Genomic DNA, 23,056 nt, shown 5'->3' with positions numbered 1-23,056 from the left:
CCTACTTGTTTGAGCATTTTGAGCCCCGTGAATACAAAAACTGCTTCGGTATAACCGATACAGTGTCAAATTTTGAATTTTTCGTTTCGTTATACAGATAGAACTCCCTTAGAAATAAAGCATGTCCAACCAAACTTCTTTCACTTCGTTATATCCGATAATTCGTTGTATCCGTGTTCGTTATAACGAGGTTCGACTGTATCGTTATCTGACACACTTTTCAGCAAAATCAAATTCGCACAATTTTTTGATGGCCCCGTGCAAGACAATGACTCATTTAAATCTTGTTGAGAACCGGCACTGACGTTGGGAAGGCATGACTTGCCATGCAGTTGAGCGACCAGAAGTTTAATTTTTTTTTTTTTGAAGAAGCGTCGAAAGCACATGGACAACGCAATGATGGCACGGTGGGACTTTGTGCTTATCTCTGCATCAGTCTTTTCTCATAACCTTTGTACTGCTCTCTTGAAGAAACAGAAGGGGCTTGCATGAAGGCCATTTGTTGAGGTACTTTGTTCGTAAGCTGCTATTCACCTTCCTGTATACTGCGTCCTTGCTCCTTGAATTATATACAAGTTTTTTCGTTTCTTTACTTTTACACACTCAGAAAGTTGACCCTCGCATAACAACTGTATTTCTTAACACCTGTTTTGTGCCTTGCGTTAGAAATGGAGCATACCAGGCAATGTAATGCAATGAATTTTCCCCACAAGAAACGTCATCTTGGAACAGGGTTTTGCTACAACGAAACTCTTTCGAAGTAAACATGATCTTCACAGTTTATTCTACAATGAAGGAATATAAGGCCCCCTGGAAAAAGAAAGAAAAAAAATAGCAAGGACCACCTTGTACAGGATGTGCACGTCCCTCCACCTCAATAACGGGGCAGTTGTCGAAGTAGGACTGGAACAGCGTCACGTCGATGGTGGCAGACATCAAAATGACACGCAGTTGAGGAAATGCTCGCACCATGTCCCTGATGACCACCATGATGAAGTCGGTCTGCAAAGCACGCACAGCAACAGAAAAAATAAGCACACAGACTCTCTGCAACAAATGATGAAATCCAACAGGCAAAAATATAAAAGCCGGCCGGTTTTTTCGACCTTCGTAGGAACCAACAAATGTTTCAAGTAACAAAGACGGCCTGAAAACTTTAACGCAAAGGCAGAAAACTTTACAGCTCCATGTTAAAGCACCTAAGTGCAGTCAAACACAGTTATAAGAAACAGCATGACTTACAGGAATCTCATATATCTATCAGTTCGGTATAATCGAACCGAAAAATGATGTGTGGTGCCAGACACCGCCTTTCACAACTTACATTGACATCTCGCTCGTGAATCTCGTCGATGATGACGTGAGACACTCCACGAAGACCGGCTTCCAACTTCCTCAACAGGACACCTGCACGCAGGGCAATCGGCTGTCTCAGTTTCTCTGGATCTTCCACTTCATATCAATTAAATTAAACTATTACATGTTAAGTCACTCAGTATGACTTGCATAGCTCGTGGTACTGCTTAAGGGGGGACACTGGTCTTTAAGGCCAAAAAATTACCAAGAAATCGATTTTCAAAAAATGACATTTTTTGTGGAATGTACAGCTATTATATTCAAACTATACCAATGTTTTCCTTCAGGAAATCAACGTTTTGACCATAATATTAAATTCAGGTCATCTGTGGGCTGAATTTATGCAGGAGCAGACAATTTAATGGCATGGAAATTTTGGACATCTGGCTGTCTTAGTATGTCGATATCTGAGCATCTAGGACAGAAAGCGATGTCATATTGTTTGCTAAGGGAAGCTGAAGGCACAGTGTGTGCAATAATCTAAGCAGATTTGTTCAATCGCACTTCAAAAATTTATAATTTAGCGAAGTTCATTGATGCATTACATTCACACCTTGAACGTTAATATTCAAAGTGCTGTGAAATTACTAATGAAAGTAAAATGAAAAAATAGTTTTGATTATTGCACTCTTTCCTTCCCATACTATGTAGCCATGGATTAAAAATCATTTTTATTGAGCAGTTTTTTTTGCGCGGAGGTACTAATGAATGACTCGTTAAAATTAATTATCTTGGGAACCAATTAATTTACGAGAAAGATAATTTCCTTGTTGAAATCAGTATAAAAAAGTGAGCAAGGTGGTACAGTTTCATTAGGATTGGGCTAAAAATAAGGAAAATGGGTCTAAGACCAGTGTCCCCCCTTAAGAAAACACATGCAAACAATTTTTTTTTTCCCTCCCAATGATGACAGAATGGCAGCACCCACAACTAGGCTTGACGAAGAACATCTAGTCTTCCTGACATGTGCATTCACCTTATGCCCTAGTTCATACAGAATTTGACCTTCAAAAACTAAGTGTACCTTGTTCGTATTTTATCTATCTGTCAGCAGAAGAGCTAGTTACAAGTGAATACACCTTTTAGAATGAAAGCTTGCTCATGCTTCTGATAGGTATTCTTTTTCTCATCAAGGCATACAGTCTTGGTGAATATCAAGTGACGCACTACAAGTGACCCATTAGCTGTGTTACGTTCATTATATGCTCACATCCGCATCAGCACAAAAGTGATTTTGCTTATTTTTAATGACTTAACAAGGTGATGGTTTGGGCTAGTGGGTATGCGCTTGTGTTTGTCCCCTGAGTTCTTGCTGCACTACGGAACATAACTTTTCATGAGCATTTCTTAAAAATCCTTCTTCGTTCCTTCAAGTCTAACACCAAGCTTCTCTTCAAAATGTGAAAGCACAGAAAGCCAGGTGCGATATAATTTTATAATTTGAGTTCTGGAAACTACATCTATACTATGATAAAATGCAACGCGCCTGATTTGTTGTATCGCAGCACTGGATGTTCCATCAATCGCTAAGTAACAAAAGTTAGCACAGCAAGCTCCTGAAGTCTGGTACAAATCTCGGAGGTCAGGGAGCTAGCTGCCATTACTATGCCGCCACTGAACCGAGAGAAATCCACCAATCCACCTGTACCCTATGGCTTTGCACAACATTTCTATGCGAAAACACTGCTTCACTAGCAATCCTAGAAAAGCCAATGTCTGTCTGAAGCATCTCAGCCTCTCACCCCTTCCTTTTTTTTTTTTGCAGTGCACATCTGGAAGGCCAGCATTAGCAAATAAATGTTACGCTAACAAATGAGGATGGTAACGTACCTGCCCATGAACAAAAACCAGCATGCTAGTTTAGCCACAGCCGTTACAGTCTAGTGGGCTGTAGCGACATTGTCTTCGTTCAAAACAGAATTTCCAAGTTTGCTCCTTCCCACCACTTTGCTTCTTGGAAAAAAAGAAATACTACTTAAATCAACAGTACCCACATTTCAAAGCACAGGATTTGATCTGCAGCCAATATTTGTCACTAGTACCAGTTTGCTATAAAGCGTTTCTACCATAAACACAAATCAAGCTGGGCGTGGAGTTCAAGTTTCTGAACAAAAGGTTCCAAACATGCTTGAGAAGCTTCAAGCAAACTGCAGGAGAAATCTTGGCACAAAGTTCCAAGAAGAACGTCAACAACAAGATATAGAAGAATTTTCTGACGAGAACATAACTAAACCGCTTGAGAGAGAGAAACACCCACCAACGGTGCAGAACATGATGGAGCCGTAGGGTCGCGGCAGCACAGATTCGAACCGCACACTGTAACCCGCACTCTGTCCAAGTTCTTCAGCGCGCTCTTCCGCTATACGCTCAGCAACCGACACCGCACTGATTCGTCGGGGCTGAAAAAAGAAGAAAGTCAGGGTGAAGAGACTCAATTCATCAGTTCTTACCGAGGCAAGCACCAAGACTTGTCAATTTTGAAGCTTTCTGCAGCTCTAAATCAACTATTGTTGTTATTATTAGTGAATTATTGACAACAAAATAAAAACGAAAGGAAAAGATGTTGCTAGCCGTGGAATCTGCCATCTAAGCCTGAAGTACCTAGGCTGCGGCTTTAAAGGGAAAGGAAGAGGACAGGGAGAGGGAAAGAAAGAGAGAGAGGAAGAAAGAACAGGGGGTTGGGTGACACTGTACGCAATACACAAAAATATACCAGGTGAAAAAAAAAAAAAGCTCAATGCTGCAAAATTCTTAAATTGGGCTTTCAGAGATGGCCCCCACTTCTGCAGACTTCAAGGCCACTCAAACAGATTTGGCAACCCTGGACGCAATTGTCCACAGCTGTGAAACTATTTTTGTTTCTTGGGCGAGTAGCTAAGGAAAGGAACCCATGCCTTTAGCGTACATCACACCGTGCTTTTAAAACAAAGCTTCTCACAACTAAGCTAAAAAACTCTAAAACTAAAAAAAAGTGAAGTGCAGTCTTTAGTGAAGGAAGTTAAGATTCAAACAACCAACCTGAGTGACCACAACACAGCACTCTGCGCCGATCCCTTGGTTTATGTAGGAGTCCAGTATGTACTGCGGCACCTGGTTATAAAAAAACAAAAGAAAACAACAACAACAAAGCACGTGAATAAAAAAATGAGCTCTGAACCTAAAAGTACAGCATGCAAAAAAAAAACATATCTCTCCACACACATGCTTCTAACCTTCCTAATTAGCATAGCTTTGGCTTTAAAGAATTTTTCCATTATGGCATTTCGAACAGTAGAATTGCAACTGTGGCTACAAACGGAAACTTTACTGGGCTGACTTGAGGCCAGAAATAACTGAACTCTGCAGTGGCGGTAGGAACAAACGTGCTCGGTTGTCACCGAAGAATGGAATCCCCACCGGTCTCCACCCCGCTCAATTTAAGGCTGGCACAGAACTTTCGAAACATGGTGTCACAATGTAATAAACCCGCGTGCCAGCGGCTTTAAGCATGGACAAATAAACAGTGCAAAGCTTCGCGGCAATATTACACATTCCAGGCCTACACAAACCTCTGAACCACCAGGAATATAGAGAAACGACTTCGGCGAATTGATACTTTATTGTTATGCCTAAATTTTACAATGTTAAAAGGATTAGCATGCTGTTTCATTATAAAGGGTATTTTGTAGCATAGACCACAGGACCCCTGGCTACCTGCAATGAAATATAGGTGCTTTCTCTAGTCTCAGGGTCTGAAAACCCAAGGCCCCATTTTAGTTGTATAGTAAAAGCTTACATTCGAATCGCTAAAGGATGTCAATACGGTTAGACTTAAGTGGAGCTTGAATTAATTAAAGTGAAAAGAAACTGTGATCGGGAAGCATTTGGGTAGCGAGATTACCCTATTTTATTGCTTAACGAGTCAGTGACCACCTTGTACATTTTTTCTCCGAAAGGCAACAGTTAACTTCTGTTCTAAAGCATAAACATGGCAGAAAGCCTCTTAGCCTTCAGAATAAGGATAAGCGAGTTTAATCCAGCACATCTACTATAACACATGTGGCAGAGGGTTGCATAAGAGTTGCAAAGAGCTTGCAACAGGCAGCGATTTTTTACCACGGAGTGGGTCGACAGTGTCGACAGTCACAGAGAGAACATTCCTTTGGCCAGCATGTGGTCGCAGTGTCACAAGTGCTCAATGGAGGCTATCAAAATGTCAGCATGCGGTTATGCACTATGGAGTGATGACACCTGTGACGTAACACTGAACAGGAACGCTGCCACAACTACGAAGCAAAAACAGTACGTATTGTGTGGATTTCATTGGAAGCTACAGCATGACTGGCTCCCAACAACGTAGTGGCTAGGAAAAGCAGCACCCAGGAGCATAACAGCGGGGTTCTACTGCACACATCTCACCTGGGTAGTTTTCCCACAGCCAGTGGCACCCCTTATGATGACGACCGGCGAATGATGAATGGCATCCAAGATGCTGTCATAGGAATTGTAGACTGGCAGCTGGTAGCGCTCATCCAGCATCTAGAAAAGAAGGCTGGCGCTCACTCAAAAGCAGCCGTGGCCAGCAATCGTCACAGAGCACTCGGAACCCCCTCCCCCCAAAAAGGAGTACAGAAGCGAAAGCGCACCCACCTGCTTCAGTTTCGAGTCGTGGTCCACCTGGTGGTTGTAACTGTTCAAGATATCGTCACTGATCTGCTTGAGTGTCATCTGAAGAAACCAAACAGAACCAGCATTTATGTAACCTCACAATTATATATATCAGAGCATATACAATGCTGGAAAAGTGACAGAAGTGTGTAGTCAGTGGTGTTTTACAGCAATAGCAGCACGCCTAGCAGCTTAGTTTGATGGTCCGGTGCAGTACAGCAGACGACCCATTTTTCACAGTCCTATAATTCGGACTTACACGATATTTTGCACTTTGCTGAGGGACCATCATGCAAGTCACACGAGCCTGTACTTTTTCACGAACTAACTTTAAGACTCCATAGAGTCTGTTATATCGATTTATCGGACTAAAATAGATGCCAATAATACCGTAGAGATCGCTTTCCAACCGAAACTTCGTTTCTTCGGCCTTATATAGATGCAGGCATAGCTGTCACAACCAACTCATTCTCCACCGCCACTAAAAGTGTCATCTTGGACTTAAATGGAGTCAACAAGCACTGACGGAAGTGAATTACCGTAAAAACCCGCGTATAATACGAGGTTCTTTTTCCATAATTAGTGTCCTAAATTTCCACCTCATACTATTTGCGGATCCGTACAAAAATTTTCGAAGTTGCTCGAAGTTTTGGTTTCGTTTTTGCGGCGTGGCTACGGCTTGGCTTTGCTATTGGCGCGTGGCTATGGCTTGGCTTCGCTACTCTCGACAAACGACGTCATGACGTCTTTTCTTTGTTGATCCGTTGGGTGCGCCGGGGTTCGCGGTGTGCCGTGTGCCTGTTGACAACGCACATGCTCGCATGTAAGGCACGCTTCGCGAAGTGGATATTGTTTTGGGGAGCAAGATGTCAGGGTCTCGAAAACAGTACTCGGCTACTTTCAAGCGAAAGGTGATTTTAGCTGCGGAGAACATCGGCAACGGTGCGGCCGGGAGGCAGTTTGCTGTCGTCGAAGGAAGCATTCGTGGATGGCCATGACAGAAAGAAGCCCCTTTCGCGTGCAGCGGAACGCGACGAAGCTTTCGCGGCCGCTTTATGGTTGTGTAAACAAACCGTTCGAGGACGCAGTCGAGCGGTGCTACGCAGAGTGGATGTGCTCAGGTGAGCCTGCAGTGACGTCAACCGGGCGGCCGAAGCTGGCTTAATAAGCGCGGCATCTCGAACGCCCTCGATGGCACGGAAGATGAGTACATTTGGGATGATTTGTCGGACAAAGCAATGTCCGAAGAAAGCGTTACTGAAAAAGAAAGTGATTGAAGTGGAGTGCGGGATGCGATTTGAATAAATGTCTTCTCGGAGCATGCGTCACTCGTATTAAACGCGGGTAAAACTTTTTTTTCCCCATTTCGTGTCTCTAAAACTTCACCCCGTATTATATTCGGGTTCGTATTATACGCGGGTTTTTACGGTAGATGGACTGGCTTGGATAGGCTTGGCTGTTTGTTCTCAGTTACTGACATTTGAGATAATGGCACGCTCTCCTGCCATCGAGAGGGCCTACAAAGAGTGCATGATCGCGTTGAAAACGTGACAACTAATAGGCCTTGAAACTTTTTAGGCAGGTACTTCAGAGTGTACTGAACTTGAATATGCCGTTTCTGCAAAATCAAAATTGTTGCATTTTTTTTTTATCATTTGAAGACCCTTGTCTCCCCTTAAGCTGAGGCTTCGCACATGCGAGAGAATTTTTGCGGAGCACGAAGGTTGGCAGAGGTGGGATGCGGAGGTGGCTGATGCGCGAAGGCAGCAGTCTTTTTAACTGTGTCTCTGAATTTCGATTTCACCGTTGCTTTCAGGCACTCCTGTGATGCGACATTCCTGCTTACCGTGGCCATGGGGCCCTCGTCAATGTTGCACGATGTCCAGGGGTTCCAGTTCTGCTGGGGTGGGGACCAGGGTACCACCCCTCCGGGTATCGGCTGCGATACCACCTGCTCCGCCTCCAGGTGACGTGGGACTTTGAGGGAAAAGGGTTCGCTCAGGTGTTCCGCCTGTGGGGGGGGGGGGGGGGGGGGGGGGGGGGGGAAAGAAAGACATGAAAAAGGACAACAACGCTGGGGCTTCTCTGAAGGCTTCATGCAGCAATGAAATCACGGTGCACAAAACAACTGAGCTAGGACAATATAAAAAAAAGGCATGCACTAAAGCGCTGGCTGACTTATGGCAGCAAAAGTGAACACTTTGGTGAGCTTTTATTTAGGCACATGCTTATAGAGAAACTTGAATGCAGTTATGGACATAATGCACACTTAAACGCAACAAACATGTAACAAACGTCACACGTAAAAAACTTCAATGTAATGAAATATCCCAGTTTTCATAACTTCACACCCATAGAACAGCGTGTATTTTAACTTGAATATAAAAAAAACAGATTTTGCTGCACTTTAAACGAAAATTCCACTGCTCGCTTGAAATGAACCTGCTGAAAAATTGCATTACAGGCTTGAGTGCTCGAGCAGAGTTACTAGGACTGTGCGAATAGTGGTTTTTGGCTTGAAGTGAATTAGAAGCAAATAGTAGTTTTCTTCGAATAATTTCGAATACTTCGAATTTCGAAGCAACGTGGATTTCACGCCACTTTTACAAATATGGTGGTTTGCCGAGGCCAAAAAGTGACAGGTTTTGGTGAGTCGTGGTACAAATAGCCTCTCGGCAGCAAAACCCAAGAGCAAGAACCAACAGGTGCAGTTACGTTTTCCGGAACAGTGACAGCCTCGATGCCCAGAGTGCTGATGGTGTCGTTCAGTTCCTCCTGGACCTCTTGCTTGAGACTCACTTCATAGGGTTCCAGCTAAGGTAAGAAAAAGAAAAAAAAAGAGACAAGAATTTGGCTACTTAGTCCATACATGTCAACTGCCTTACCTCAAAAATTCATTATCCTCCTCAGGCGACACATAAACAGTGTAAAGTTCACACCAAGAAAAAAGATTGACCGGCAATCGCATGATGTGATGTAATAAATGTGCATCAGCAGGTTTGGTTTTACATTTTGCTCAAGGCATTCTTGGTTTTTATTTATTTTACTTAAATAACACTGCAGACCTCATGTGATCCAAGCAGGAAGGGCAGATAACAAGGCATATTTACAAACGCCATAAAGTTAGTACATAGACAAAAGGTTTCACACATGACACAGATGAGCGAAACAAGTCAAAGGAAATGCATTGCACATCAATTTGCACATCAAAATTCGTTGCTAAGAGTCCTTTCAAAACTCTCACTTGAGACAACCTCTTCAGGCAGTGCATTCTCCTCGCTCATTGTGCGCAGAAAGTACGAGTATTTAAACGAGTTTCTTTCAGTGAAATATGGCGTTAGGGCATGGGTATGTAGGTGACGGGTTTTTCGTGGGGTTTAAAGGGGCTGCGAAACACTGCCTGGGGGAATACCGGCTATACTTCAGGTGGGTTCTTTATGTCACACAGATGCTGACTTAAAAAGAATTACAGGAATCGATGCACAGGAACGGGAGTTATTCAGTGAATAAATTTCAAAATACAAGCAAACAAAACGCTGCCCACAACTTGATTTTGGCGGGGCTTCCCACTCCTATTTCGCTCTCCCAATGACAGCACATGGCGCAACCAATCAAAACAGCCAGCCAGAGCACGTCGCGGAAGTTTGTACTCCATGGTTGCCTGCTCTCTGTGAGACTGGCAGCGTTGTTTCCATGCCAGAGCGCCCCTGGTGGTGTATTTTTATTTTACTTGCTTTGCAGGGCTTTTATCTAAGACAAACAAATTGTTTTGGTTGATCTAATATAAAATGCAGACAGGTGACAAAATGTGTCTCTATTTATTCACACAATTTGCAGTACTATATTTACTGTTTGTCCGGTCATCAAGCTCGCGTCAGGTGATGTCATATCCGCTGCTAAAAACCCGCCACTGTGTGGCGACACCATCAGAGCCATGAAGTTGTTTTTGGGAGGACATTAACATATTAAAAAACGGAATGTACGCGGTATTACCGACGCTAATAGCACCATTATAACTCACTGTATGCAATCAACAGGCAAAACAGTTAACTAAGATTGTGTTTCTGGGCCCCTTTAAGGTGTAACACAAGGCAAAGAAGAAATTCCAAACTTTCCCTGGATGAGTGAATGAAGAATTATTAGTTGAGCAATTTTCCGTCTTATATGAGGAAGCTTAATTTCGTTGGCGGCCATTAAAGCAGATGGAGAATCGGTTCTCTTGAATTTTTGTAAATGAATCGTACAGCTCGTCTTTGTATGTTTTCTATTTTTGCTATATCTCTTTTGGTGTACAGGTCTCACACAATAGCTGCATACTCAAGTTTGGTTTTACAGTGATCGCCTCCCACTGCATCTGTGAATTTGATCTCCCTTTTCACTGATTTCATTTGATTTCAGGGTGGACAGATGCTAGGTGGAAGATGCATTTTAACCGGCGGGCGCGCTGCCACCCACCAGTGACTGGACAACCGACGCGCACCCAACGGAGACAGAAGAGAGAGAAGAAAGCGTCGGAAAGCGCCATTTTGAGGGCACTGAGTGCTACACTCTTCTCTGCATGATGACTGATGACCGATGAATTCTTCAACATTGGTGCCGAAGAATCCATTGATGTGCCCCTGCTAATTCCTCACTGAATTCTCCGCCTGTGCATACCACACCATTTTTTGTGGGAGTTGTAAGCCACCGTGCACAGAGAAAGAGCAAGAGGTGACGCAAAGCTGCCTTATGTACTAACTCTTACACACTGCCTTACACAATGACAAAGCATGCAACCACTGTGGTAGAAGACACAAGAACATGTGCTAAGCGGGCACTTCAGAACTGGATTCGCATTGTAACTTCCATCAACGTCTAGCAGGTAGCATTTGGTTATGCGCACACGAAACTGACCTTGCATTTGCTTAATGGGTTCGGGGGTCACTTCTGTGGAGAAATTTTTGAACACACTCTATAGACAGTCTATGAACCTCCTACTGAGATATTTGAAAGGGTTCCTCAGGTTTGGCCTACGGCACAGAGTAAAATAAGCGAACCACTTCTTCTCACCTTGCTCTCGGTCTTTTTCTTGGTGACCCCCGTGTAGGGTTCGATGGCACCAAGGTGGAACAGTTGGCGCACGAGGGACAAGGCGCAGGACTTGGACGCCGTCTGCTTGTTCGAGCCCTGCTCCCTGGCGTGGATCTCTGAAAGCGTTCGTAGCCTCCTTATTTGCACAGTCCGCCTCACACTTGCCCGAAGGACATCAAGAATCGAAATAAGAAAAGCCTTAATTAAAAAAAAAAGTGTGCCAATTACGTGAGCGAATAAGTACTTATTGTCATGAAGATGATGAAACTGGCAGTGACGCGGGATGGAGTGCTCATGATAGGCCAATGGCCATTAAAATCATCCCATTGCCATCGGTCATCATGGCCGATGGCAATGAGCCGTGTCAACATGTCATCAGCACCCCACATCAGAGAATATCAGATGGCTTGCAGATGCCCTTACCAGACTTCAACAACAAAATCATACCCCTTGAGAACATCATTTAAATCAGAGCACTAATAAATTAATGTCACAGAAAGAAAAAAATAGTTTGGTTTATTGGGATTTAATGTCTCAAAGCGACTCAGGCTATGAGGGACGCCGTAGAGAAGGGCGCTGGAAATTTCGACTCCCTGGGCTTCTTTAAAGAGAGACAGTGAGGAGGGCTCTATTCATATTTTTTTAAACGCAAAATCCGATAGTTCGGCATTTCACGGCTTTGTTGCCACTTGGCTGGCAGTGACAGATGCATTTATTTCTAAGAAATTTGGATTCGAAGTTGAAGAAGTTTTTCCCGCCGCTCTGATTCAAACTTGGGATTCTCCTATGACGACACAGGACTAAGTGACGTGAAACATGACGTGCACATGACGTAACGCAGACTCCGTGATTTCTGGCGGCCAGCAGTGCGGCCTAGCAGCAGCCGAAAAGAAAGCTACCGCCGGCCGCACGTTGAAGGCATCTATCGGCTATTGCGGCCGTCACTACCGTTGCTTCGTTTACGTTTGCACTGGCGCTTTGCCAGCATTACGATGGATCCCGTTCTCGAAGTCGTCAACAAAGTTCTCGCAAATAGACACCTTTAGCATACCGTGTACCTTGTTACCGTTAGCGGAATATCGGGAGCCAGTCTACCGCCGGTGAGCAGGTGCGAGCGTAGCTGCCGGGTACGTGGCGCCATCTGGCGACGTCAAGGAGATTTGCGCATGCATTGGCTGCGTCTCAGTGATTTGTGGCTTCTCGTGTCCTAGTGTTGCTAGAACCATTGGTTCTCCGTGCTAGAACCATTGGTTCTAGCAACACTGTTTTGTCCTATGATGCCATCACGCTTGTACTTGCGAGTTTGGCCTGTGGCGGCGATACCTGTATTTTGGTTCTTGCTCTTTTCTACGTTACAAGAGCTTTGTTGTCAGTATGAGTGGCGTTTTTGTAATCAGGAGCTGGTATTCTGTCGATACAAGCCAACTTCAATTTCTCCTCAGTGTCCCTTTAACGTGCACTGACATCGCACAGTACACGAAGAAACAAAAAAGAGGTGATAAATGCTTACGCAGTGTTCTCACCAACTACAAATTAACAGCATTTTACAAATCATCCCTGCAAATGCAAAGCAAGATCACTACTGGTACTTACTCATGTTTAGCTTGCGAACGAAAAATGCCATTTCTGCGAAGAAGGTCCTGAGAGGCACAAAATGAAGACCATCAGATTGATACAACCCAATTTGGCAGCACAAATATATTACAGTTTAATTTCATATTCCCAAGTAGATAAGTATACAATTTATTCACAGGTGTACAAAAGCCTTACATTCCTTTCACGCATTCCAGGTCAGTCACTGAAGTGATATGAATGAATCACTATTACTACAAAGAGCAGCAGCACCATAGTTTCACAATAGGGGACAAATATTTTTGCAATAACTGCGGTTCATCCAGCTTGTCAACAAGTAGGACAACTAAAAATGATTTGCAGCAGCTGCAGAAAATCAATATAATATACTAACCTGTAACTATAAAAATTCTTAAGCAAGAAAAGAGGATTTAATGAATAAAAAATTCCTTATAGGACATGTGATAACAGGATGGTCTTCACTATTCTTTTTCTTTTTGTTACCATTTAACTATTCTAGCACCCAACCTCATCGCTATAGCTACTTTTATGAAGACTTCATAGGAGGAAATTTAGGACTGAAGGTAAAAAAAACACCACACCTCGCACTATCGAGCCAACAGTTTCTGCCCAAGAATTCATGCCAGAGAAGGCATACTGGCCGACATTTCAGAGATTCTCCTCGAAGTTATTTCACCAGCAAGAAGTTGAGCCCACATTTCTTTGCATGCTTCACGCTGCTACCTTGAGCCGACTTACTGAGCAATGTCGTTGGATTGTTCCAAGTGGAAATTCCCATTAGAATTAGAGGAAACCATGCTCCTCCGATATTTGCACCACTTCAGACTTACACGGACGTCCGACAGGTACAGACCTAGACGCATACGCTCAAAGCATTCTTCATCAACTGCTACTCCAAACTTTGCCTTTTCCTTGCACAGAAAATTAGGAAGACTCAGATTTCTATACATATGTACTCGCATAACGAGCACATTTTTCGCCCAAAAGGTATGCGAAATTTTAGATCATAGTGCTGGGTAAGGCATTAGCAAAAATTTGTATTTGACCGCAAAAAAACAGCAGGTGCATTATGTGAGTAGCTACCGTAATTTTTCTAAGGAGCAAATGCAGATTTTAAGAGCCCCCCCCCCCCCCCCCCCCCCTCCACCTATTAACCCACTTAGACCAGTGAACATGTACAAACAAGTGTGACCTCCCAAAATGCCTCACTGCAATTCCCTCAACCCTTTCAGCATACAGGGAAGTCTCGATTCTCCGCTCCCAAGATATCTTCCCAAAACCTGCCAAAATCGGGAGCGGCAACACGTTTTCCAAGCATGCCCCTTCGATAAATCTCTGGACCAAAGCACTAGGCACTCAAAATAAAGTAATAAAACTAAAAAAAAAGAAACAAAAGCAGCAGTATCCGTTGCATACCCATAAAAAGAGGGCTGACCAGCTCTGAAACCACACTCTCAATGCCCGGAAAGCCATGTGGCCCAGTGCAACCAGATGCTCCCTCAGCATCTCACACAGGCAGGAGCAGCATCCAGCCACCACCTGTGAAACAACAACACAAACCAGCCCAGCAGTTTCAGTTATGTCACTTTTTTTTCTTTCTTCCCTGCCTCCCAAAGCAGTATCATCATCATCATGGGAAGCTGCTGGGCTGGTCTGTGTTCCGCTGCTGCCCGCCTCCCCACACAACAGCAGAGCTATGCCAGTACTGGGAATTCCCTCGCAACACACGTTTGGAAAGACTCGAGAGCTGCAGCTTCAAGGTATTTTTAAAGCCTCAGCACCCTTGTGGTGAACATACATGACAACTCTGCTCCTTTGCCGCACAAAATCCAAAGCGCTGAGCGACACTTGCAGGGAGCATAGCACCAAGGACTGAGATGAAGTCAGGGCCAATCCTTGCCACCAGGAACAAATTCGCCGCGATTGCTTGGTTCAGGAAGAAACGAAAACAGCTGCTCCTCTAGCAAATACACACTGACTATTTCAGCGAAGGTCAACCACAAAAGTTAAAAATAGGCCTGCTGAGGTATAGGAATGGTTTCTGTGGTATTCTGAAATACCAGTGTTGACGGACATCAGAAAAAATTAGGCGTGGTTTAGCTCTGGCTAAGCCTGGTCAGTTGCGTTAGCTGCGACGCTTTTCGAGTCTTGCAGCACGTCCTTCTGCTATCTCTCGAGCGCTTTGACTCTTTCTAGCTTGGTCCTGTCGTCGTTGCTTCTCTTTAGAGCTCTCCATAACGACAAGATTCCACCGAGGTGAAGCGCGCCAACTCATCACCCTCACCTCGGCAGACAGCACGCATCTGGTGGGAGCGAGCAACTACGCGCATGGCAGCGGCGCGGCACTGACGACACCACCTGGTGGAGCTCGACTGAAATGGTTGTTAGGCAATGGCTGTTCAAGGCCATCCATGCCTACCGGCTGCCGGCTACGCGACGAGGAAAAAACCTGGCGTAGTGTTGCTAACGCAACAAGAGAGACAAGTCAGATCAGCACTCTGTTGACGCACATGCTACATGACCCCATCCGAGCTGGGGTGCTTGTGGTTACACAGCGGACGGGAGAGTGAAGGTCATGTGTCCCGACATAAACTGATGGGTGCTATCGGGCATGGCCCACAGACGCGTAATGCTTGAATGCCCGCGAAGGGCAAAATTCGCTGAGGCACAGAACTGAAGATTAAATTTTTAAAAGTGATGTGGCCATTACGAAAAGTCAGCTGCAAATCTCCAGTTACAACTAAGCACTTAACCAACAGTTCAAAAGTGAAGTGTCAGAAATTGTTTTATTACTTACTCATTAACATGATTTATGTGTTTTCCGATGTCTGCAAACACAGGTATTGCAATGCTACAGAAGTCACGTCTATACCTCAAAGAAACCTATCTTTTAATTCTGATTCATCGTTGCTGAAACAGCCTGCATACATATATATGTGCGTACATTACTACCTGCCTTGGGGACTATCTTTAAGGAAACCTTAACGAACTTCCTCACTTCAGGAAGTGGGCAGAAATCAAATGCCCAGTACTGGCACAGCTCAACAGTGCGGGCTTCTCTCAGTGTTCGTTTACAGCGCGATATACAGGAAAGCCTCAGAGTCCCTCCTCTCAAGAAGCAGGAGGCAAACTGGCTTTCTAGGCGCTCAAAAAGCCACCTTGTAGGAGAAGCCACAGGCAATGGGTCACAAGAGCTCTGGCATTGTGCGATACCACACATCTTTTCCTGTTTCAATGGCTAGCCGTTGTGACTCAACTTGACGTTCCCATCAGTGTGAAAACCCTACGCATTTTGTATGCACCGTCTTCTACTAATGATATAGAATGTTACAATCTGATTAGGCGGAACACGACATTTTCCTTTGAGCAAAGTTTAGTTTTAATCTAAGCTGTTACCGGTATATTTTACACAACTATAATGCATACATGCAACTACACCACAGAAATACACTATTACAGCGAAAATTAGTTCCTGAATTGGCAATTCATGCCTTAAAGTACTTTCTTAAACTACCACCCGATAATTACCAATGAAAAAGGCTTTACAAAACTATGTTTCCCAAATATAGACGCTGACAGAAGTGAAATAAAAACTGGAGTTCAAAATCCGCTCAGGTGTTGCGTAGACAAAATCCTGGGGTTCATTCTTTGTCAAAAGTGTCTTGTCCATAGGATCCCTGTTGAGTCATGCAGCAGGTCACTTAGAGTGCCTCCAAATGTCCCCCTAGTGGCCTAACAGATTTCTCGTCCTCATCTCGGCGGAGCTCTAGAGCTGTGAAAGCCTCGTTACCTGGCTAGACAGTGAGCCCTATGTGCTGGACACTTTTCACAAAGGCCGCACATGCGCATGCGTGACAATATGTCGCTAACAATGGTCACACATGAATATGACATAGCTTTAGTTCCTGCTAAGAGAAGCACGGGTGTGGTCCGAACAGCACTGCACGCTCCATTCACTTCCGTCTGTACCTGTACCACGGCGTGAGAGCCCAAGAAAAGCCTGATGCCACGTGGCTCAAACCAACCAAACAAGAACAAAAAGCGATTTCATTTGAGGGTGTGGTTTCAGAGCAGTGCCAGGGAAGAAGCCCCCGACTAACGCTAAAACTGGGGCACTTCCTCGTAAGAAGTGCAAAGCCCGAAAAAACAAAAAACAAAACAGAATCAGCACCCTTACTGCTAACCTCATGCAGCACAGACCAACTAACCTAACACTTCACATCAAGTACGCAGTGAACGCAACCACTCATGCATATATCAACTGCACATCAAGTGCATGCACCCACAGGTCGTACTAGTCTATTCTAAGAGTGACTTTTCCAGTACGAGGCTTCACTCAGTACAGAAATTTTCAGCAAAAAGTTTTCTAAAGACATTCTTAAATGTGGCAACGCTTAACCAACAGAAGTTCTGGAGTGTCAAGTTACGCCACAGCAGCCTCTGCTGCGCGTTTCTTTTTTCCACCCTTCTCTCGTGCAGGGTAGAAAAAGCAGTGAGAACATTGAGGAAATTCCTTCGAGAGATTCGCAGGCTGCTGCAACAACTCACAGCGACCATTCCTGAAACCGACTGCTTCCGAGTGCTCTTCCATACCATCCTAGACAATGCATGCAATACAGGTCACCCACAGGCGATGCCATCTTCATTGCTTTGCATACTAACTAGCGTGCATACTAACTGTGCATTTTGTCATTCCCAAAATGAGTGGGGCTTGAACATGGCTCCCTGAAAGGCAGAGCCCATGCGCGCAACCTCAACGATGCTTATCCTTATCAGCGCAGGTGGTACCGCAGGCCATGTACCTAATGTATTGATCTTTTTATCTTATGTGATAACACTGATGGTTCTAGGTGGCCACCACACACTTGGAGTCTAACCTTTCCCACCTGCCTTTCACTTACTCGCAACACGTCCCAACAATGGCAACGAAAACAAACGAAAAGCCGACAGAAACACATATAAGCACAGAAAATTCAACACCAGGTCCAGCACCATGGAATCAGCGCCACAAACTCGCTGTTTAGTTTGAAAAACCGACATGGGCTTCAATGCTTCGAAAAAATTGGTCAGAAACATGTATAACCCAACAGGAAGGCAGCTCAACATGAGACTGCGAATAAGCCCAAGTTTTTCGAAGTCTAAAACGTTTGTCAAGCACATGCTAGCAAATATAGTTTGCTTATAGTGCATGCAGCACCTTTTTCTGGAGAGAAAACTTCTAAAGAAGGCCGGGGGCAATGTTCAGGAGAAAGGAGATTGTACATTTACAATGGCAGGGGCGGTCGAAATTCAGGAGAGTTGGCGGGTGTGGATTATCACAGGTGATTCTGCCTCTGGCTCTCAGTTCCAAAACAAGCACCGAGAGACAGTGTGGGAGAAAGACTTCAACCATACTTGTTGTGGCTTGGTCCAACTTCACTGTAAGCGTAATCGGCATTGATCTTGTTCATCTGCATGAATTGGTGCAGCCTCGACTTGGCAGTGTCAATCGTCCAGTTGCCGTGGATGCCGGAATTGATATCCAAGTCCTCGGCCTGCAGACACGTTAACAGCCACTGTGTTACCGGGTGCTGTTTCCCTCCACAAAAGCCAGCTTTACTACGAGAAACTAAAAATAATTACAGCCTTATTCATATTCCATTACTTATGCACACTGGATTGCATTTCACATTATCAATTTTTGTTTGGTGAAACATTTTTGTTTACTGATAAACTTGATGCAGTACATAAGAAAATGTTTTTGTATTATTACAGTTCAAATAAGTTATTTTCCTTTTCTAAGATGGTGTGTATCTGTATCTTTCTGTATTCTGTATTGATGTGTTTTACTTTGGTCTGCTTATGATGTGTAATCATATGTACACTTGTGCTGCTTGTGCTGCCAGGGGGGCATAGCCTAGTCAGGCCCCATCAGGGCCTTTTGCTATTGCCTCCTGAGCCAATTTGTACCAAATTGTCTCAAATAAAAAAAAGAAAGAAAGAAAGAAAGAAAGCCTACTTCTTGGGTACAAATGAAGCAGGGCATGATGTTAGCTGAGGCAATCCTATACAGAGGTTTGGCATGAACTGCGCTTGTTCACTATGAAATTACAGTCGCTCAAGCTGCTCAAGCCCATCCACTTTTTCTCAACACAGACTACAGTCTTGCAAGCTGCATCAGCTCATGTTGGCGCGTGCTGGGTTTCAAGTGTCCGTGGCTAAACTGCTGCCGGTAATGTTTTGGATTTGAGAAGTCAACAGCTTGATTCCCACCTTGACCAAAGGAGCACAATTTCGATTGATTTACTCTGCGAACACAATACACTGCGTATGGCTGAGATTAACAACTCAATGATGTACACGAAAAGGGGACTATAAGTTAAGTTGACACCAGGGTGGTGTGAGCATGACAGATGCTGCAAGCATGTCTGAGTCCAGGTGCTAATGAACACTGCAGGGGTCGCTATCTTTGTCCTTGTCCTTCCTTCTCTGTCTTTGTTCCTCGTTGCAGCGCTGGTGAAGTTTTCAAGATGTGCCAACTAGCTCAAACCACGATTTTGCTCCGTCGCTATGTCGCCAGAGTCCACGCGACGATGTGTGTGAAGCAAAGAGTCCGAGCAAGTGCTGTGCTGCTTGATGTAGGCACATCTGCCGCTTTCAACTGGCATGACACTGCATTATCAGTCAAAATTGGCCACTCAAGAGTTGGTGGCGAAATCGAGCGTCCCCACATAGCACCCTGGGTCTTCGAATTAACTGAGCTGATGCAAGCTGCCGATTCGAATTACCTGGCAAAATTTAGATTTGGAATTATGGGACTGCAATAATTCCATGAATGGTCTGGGATTTGGAACAAGCTGGTACTGAATTATCCAAGGTTTTACTGCAGTTTGTTCCCTTAGTTTACAGAGATGCTTCTCAGCTAGCAATCACATGTACTGAGTAGATCATTTATAATGAATTTTAGTATATGCCAGTGAGCAGCTTCAATACCTTTGTCTGAACAAAAAGCCTCAATGAGTAAAACATGATCAAACTAGAACAAAACTCATTACATCTCTACACCTATCAAAAAACAGTGACGCAAAGCCTGACAGGCTGCTCATAGGCATACACTGGTGGCACAGGCAGATGATCTCCGCATGTCAGCGATTTTTGTGGCCACATGATACTGTAGCGGGCTGAATGCGACGTCACGCAGGAGTCACAAGCTGGCACTGACCAAAACTGAAACTGATGGTAAAAAATGGCCGGTGATTAGACACACAGTACCCTGGCTGTCTGACTTTATCTTCATGGTTAGTACGCTTAGAGGAACCTGTTAAGGCCGAACAACCAACACAAAAACTTTCCACCTACATCCCCTTAAAAAATGCTCCAGATATCAGAACCACCTTGTAAAAAGCAAAACTGCATTTTCACAGCACCTTTTGGAGCCAAAAATGCCATTGATGCATCCACTTTCTCCAGCTCTTTTTGGAAGCCTTACCTCTTCAAGCCTCCGCTTCTCAGCCAGCCTATCGAGGTATGATGTGGGAGGTCCCTGCTGGTAGGGCAAGACTGGCTTGATTTCATCGGTGGTACCCTGCCCGTCATCGGCACTGTTTGCTTCGGGGGCAGGGGGTCCACCAGTCTAGAGGACAAACAGAGGGTGAACTGACGAGAGCAGTTGAGCACACACAGAGACCTCGCTCAAAGATCGCAGGCCAGTTCATACTGGACCACAATGCTCACGGCTGCATTCAAAACACTGCGTGTCAATTTCACTCCTTCAGAAGCACAAAACCACAACGTCTAGTAACAGCCGCTGCGGTGCTCGGCTGCTGACCCGGAAGACGCGGGTTCAATCCCAGCTGCGGCAGTTGAATTTCGGTGGAGGCGAAATTCTAGAGGCCCGTGTACTGTGCGATGTCAGTGCACGTTAAAGAACCCCACGTGGTCGAAATTTCCAGAGCCCTCTACTACGGCGTCCCTCATAGGCTGAGTCGCTTTGGGACGTTAAACCTCCATAAACCAATAAACCAAACAATGTCTGGTTACGCCTTCCAGCTCGTCTCGTAGCTTTCTAAATGACAATTTTTTGCCTCAAAAGCAAGTGAACATTTTACCGACAGGGCAACACACTACCAAAGGAGATGGTGGACAACTTGCATGCTCTTAATTATGAGTGTTAATAGAAAAAGACGAATGTTAACGTAACTGTTTTGAAGCGAAAAAATAATAAAAGGTTTTAAAAGGTAGCTGCACATTTCGTAACAATTAGGCTGATTTCCGCAACTACAAGCAAGGCTGATGGGGCTGTTTCTGGTACCAATTTTTCTCCTTTTATGTAACTGGTTTTATTGGTTTGTGGGTGTTTAACGTCCCAAAGCAAATGAGGCTATGAGGGAGGTCGTAGTGAAGGGCTCCGGAAATTTCGACCCCCTGGGGTTCTTTTACGTGCACTGACATCGCACAGTATACACAGGCCTCTAGAATTTCACCTCCATCGAAATTCTGGAGGCCCATGTACCGTGACTGACAGTTCCACTCCTTTTTTGGAACCTATGACGCCTATATAGAGTGTCTTGTTATATTGCACACATTTCTACATGACGTAAATGATACCGTCTGTCTACGCAAGAAATCCTTCTAGAACTAGCCTAATAGTTTATTTCCCATCCACGGATGAGGTCTGACAGATGTGCAGCTGAATAACGCCGTAAGGAAACCGACCCGCTATGCCACATAGGGCACATAGACAAGAACCATGGTAATTAACAGCACAACTAAAGCATCAGACTTGCATGGATATAAGTCAGGCGCTTGTTTCAGTGCTAACGCTGCAAGAGGCCCAAGAAAAAATGCTTTTTTTCTTCTGTCGACGTTGCAAAAGTCTAGCAACTCCAAATGTATATACATCAACTTCTACCAATATAATCAGTGATCACACTAGGTGGGCCAAAACTGAACTTGCTGGACCTATGAGAGAGACAGCACAAGAAGATAAACTGCATACTTGACATATGTTTGAATAAACGAATAGAAATGGGAGAGATTTCCAACATTACAGCTAGGCAAGATATTTGACATACAAGTTAGCACAGATATGCAAATACATCTTAAGGCTTCAAAAGCCCACAGGCTCTCGAATAAAACGAGCTGCGACGAAGCGCCAGTTTTTTTCTTTCTTTCTGAAATGAACGATTATCGCTTAAACCAGCATTTTTCAAACAACAAAAGAAGGCCGTAACTGAAACCGTTTTTCAGTCTTGGCTTCGCCGCCGCCGAGTACAGAACCTAGCTGCTTCGCAACAAACGGCCAAGCAGCTGAGCGTTCGTACAGAACAATAGCACTCCCCGATTCACTGCTAACGAAAGGGTCTCACCGGGATTTCGATGGGAACCTCGGCTTGCGACAGATGGTTGTTCCGAACCAAGTACTGGAGAAAGTCGCGAGCAGCGTTTGTCTGGGCGTCCTTCTTGTTCGTAGAATTCCCCGCACCGACATATTCGTAGCCGGGCACGCGGACCTGCAAGCGAAAATGAAGTTCCGTGAGCGATCGCCGTGCCATTACAGTTCGACAATCAGAGTAGGGTTACCTCGCAAAGAAACCTCTGACGATGCCTCGGTCCCGTGTTCTTGAACTCGTACTCCGGCGTAACTTTCTGTTTGCCACACCACGCATACAGGAACGTCTTCGTCGAGTCCCCCATGGTTTGCCCTAGAAAACTAGGAATGAAGGAACCAACAAAGCTGAAGCCGACGCTTACTTATTTAGTTAAATCAACCAACACAACACCGCCAGCACAGCAGCCGGCAACCTATGGCTCGTCGCAAGATCGACGTAAAGATGGCGCCACCATTGCACCGCTAGAGTGATGTAGAAAGCCCGGGGGTATGGTGCCTTGATGCGCGTGTCCTCGATGCGCGTGTCCTCTCAGAGTTGGGGGCGTGCATCGAGGGCACCCCAGCCTGAGGCTTTAGCTTTAGTGCATGGAGGAAGGAAACCAACAAGCCCAGATTTCTGCTTTGACTTTAGTGCATAGAGTTAATACTGCTACGCCCGCGTACGCCGGCTTTTGCTGCGGGCAAGGAAAGCACGCATAATCATGGATCGTTCATCTAGAACAAGCGGGTAAACTGAACAAATTTAGCTGCGTATCGTTTCTGTAAAATATCTTTCTCTATGTCTGTAATGCTACAACTTTACCGCAGAGAAACGGCACTGAAATGAAAGGCGCTAAAATCAAACTCTGCGTGTCGGCGCCTTCATACGTACCACGTGTGCTTGCATGATGATCAGCGCTGGGTGATTCTTTTTCTCTTTTTAATGCGCCAAACGCGAGGCGATACATGCCTATACGGTACTTCCCAAGCAACCACCGATATCCTTCGGACGGCCGACAGAGGTCTGTTTCGGATGTTCTG

General features: G+C 44.8%; 1 protein-coding gene across 1 annotated transcript in view; it reads right to left on the bottom strand.

The window, feature by feature from the left end:
- Positions 1 to 22,481, bottom strand: part of mle (dosage compensation regulator mle) — a 59,440-nt gene extending 36,959 nt beyond the window's left edge. The window contains exons 1-14 of the mRNA XM_089552859.1: positions 22,228 to 22,481; positions 22,014 to 22,157; positions 20,135 to 20,278; positions 18,061 to 18,200; positions 12,667 to 12,713; positions 11,053 to 11,189; positions 8,719 to 8,817; positions 7,850 to 8,014; positions 5,986 to 6,063; positions 5,755 to 5,874; positions 4,375 to 4,446; positions 3,614 to 3,755; positions 1,325 to 1,407; positions 846 to 1,002 (exon numbers count right to left, since the gene is read on the bottom strand). Of these exons, the coding sequence (XP_089408985.1) occupies positions 846 to 1,002; positions 1,325 to 1,407; positions 3,614 to 3,755; positions 4,375 to 4,446; positions 5,755 to 5,874; positions 5,986 to 6,063; positions 7,850 to 8,014; positions 8,719 to 8,817; positions 11,053 to 11,189; positions 12,667 to 12,713; positions 18,061 to 18,200; positions 20,135 to 20,278; positions 22,014 to 22,157; positions 22,228 to 22,341 (1,642 nt within the window). The 5' untranslated portion in view covers positions 22,342 to 22,481. The remainder of the gene's footprint in view (positions 1 to 845; positions 1,003 to 1,324; positions 1,408 to 3,613; positions 3,756 to 4,374; positions 4,447 to 5,754; positions 5,875 to 5,985; positions 6,064 to 7,849; positions 8,015 to 8,718; positions 8,818 to 11,052; positions 11,190 to 12,666; positions 12,714 to 18,060; positions 18,201 to 20,134; positions 20,279 to 22,013; positions 22,158 to 22,227) is intronic.
- Positions 22,482 to 23,056: the final 575 nt, after the last annotated feature.

The sequence above is a fragment of the Amblyomma mixtum genome, chromosome 7, assembly GCF_055824585.1.
Source record: "Amblyomma mixtum isolate Tamu chromosome 7, ASM5582458v1, whole genome shotgun sequence".
Taxonomy (NCBI): Eukaryota; Metazoa; Arthropoda; class Arachnida; order Ixodida; family Ixodidae; genus Amblyomma; species Amblyomma mixtum.
Note: the sequence above shows the minus strand (reverse complement) of the source record. Positions and strands in the feature narration are given on the sequence as shown.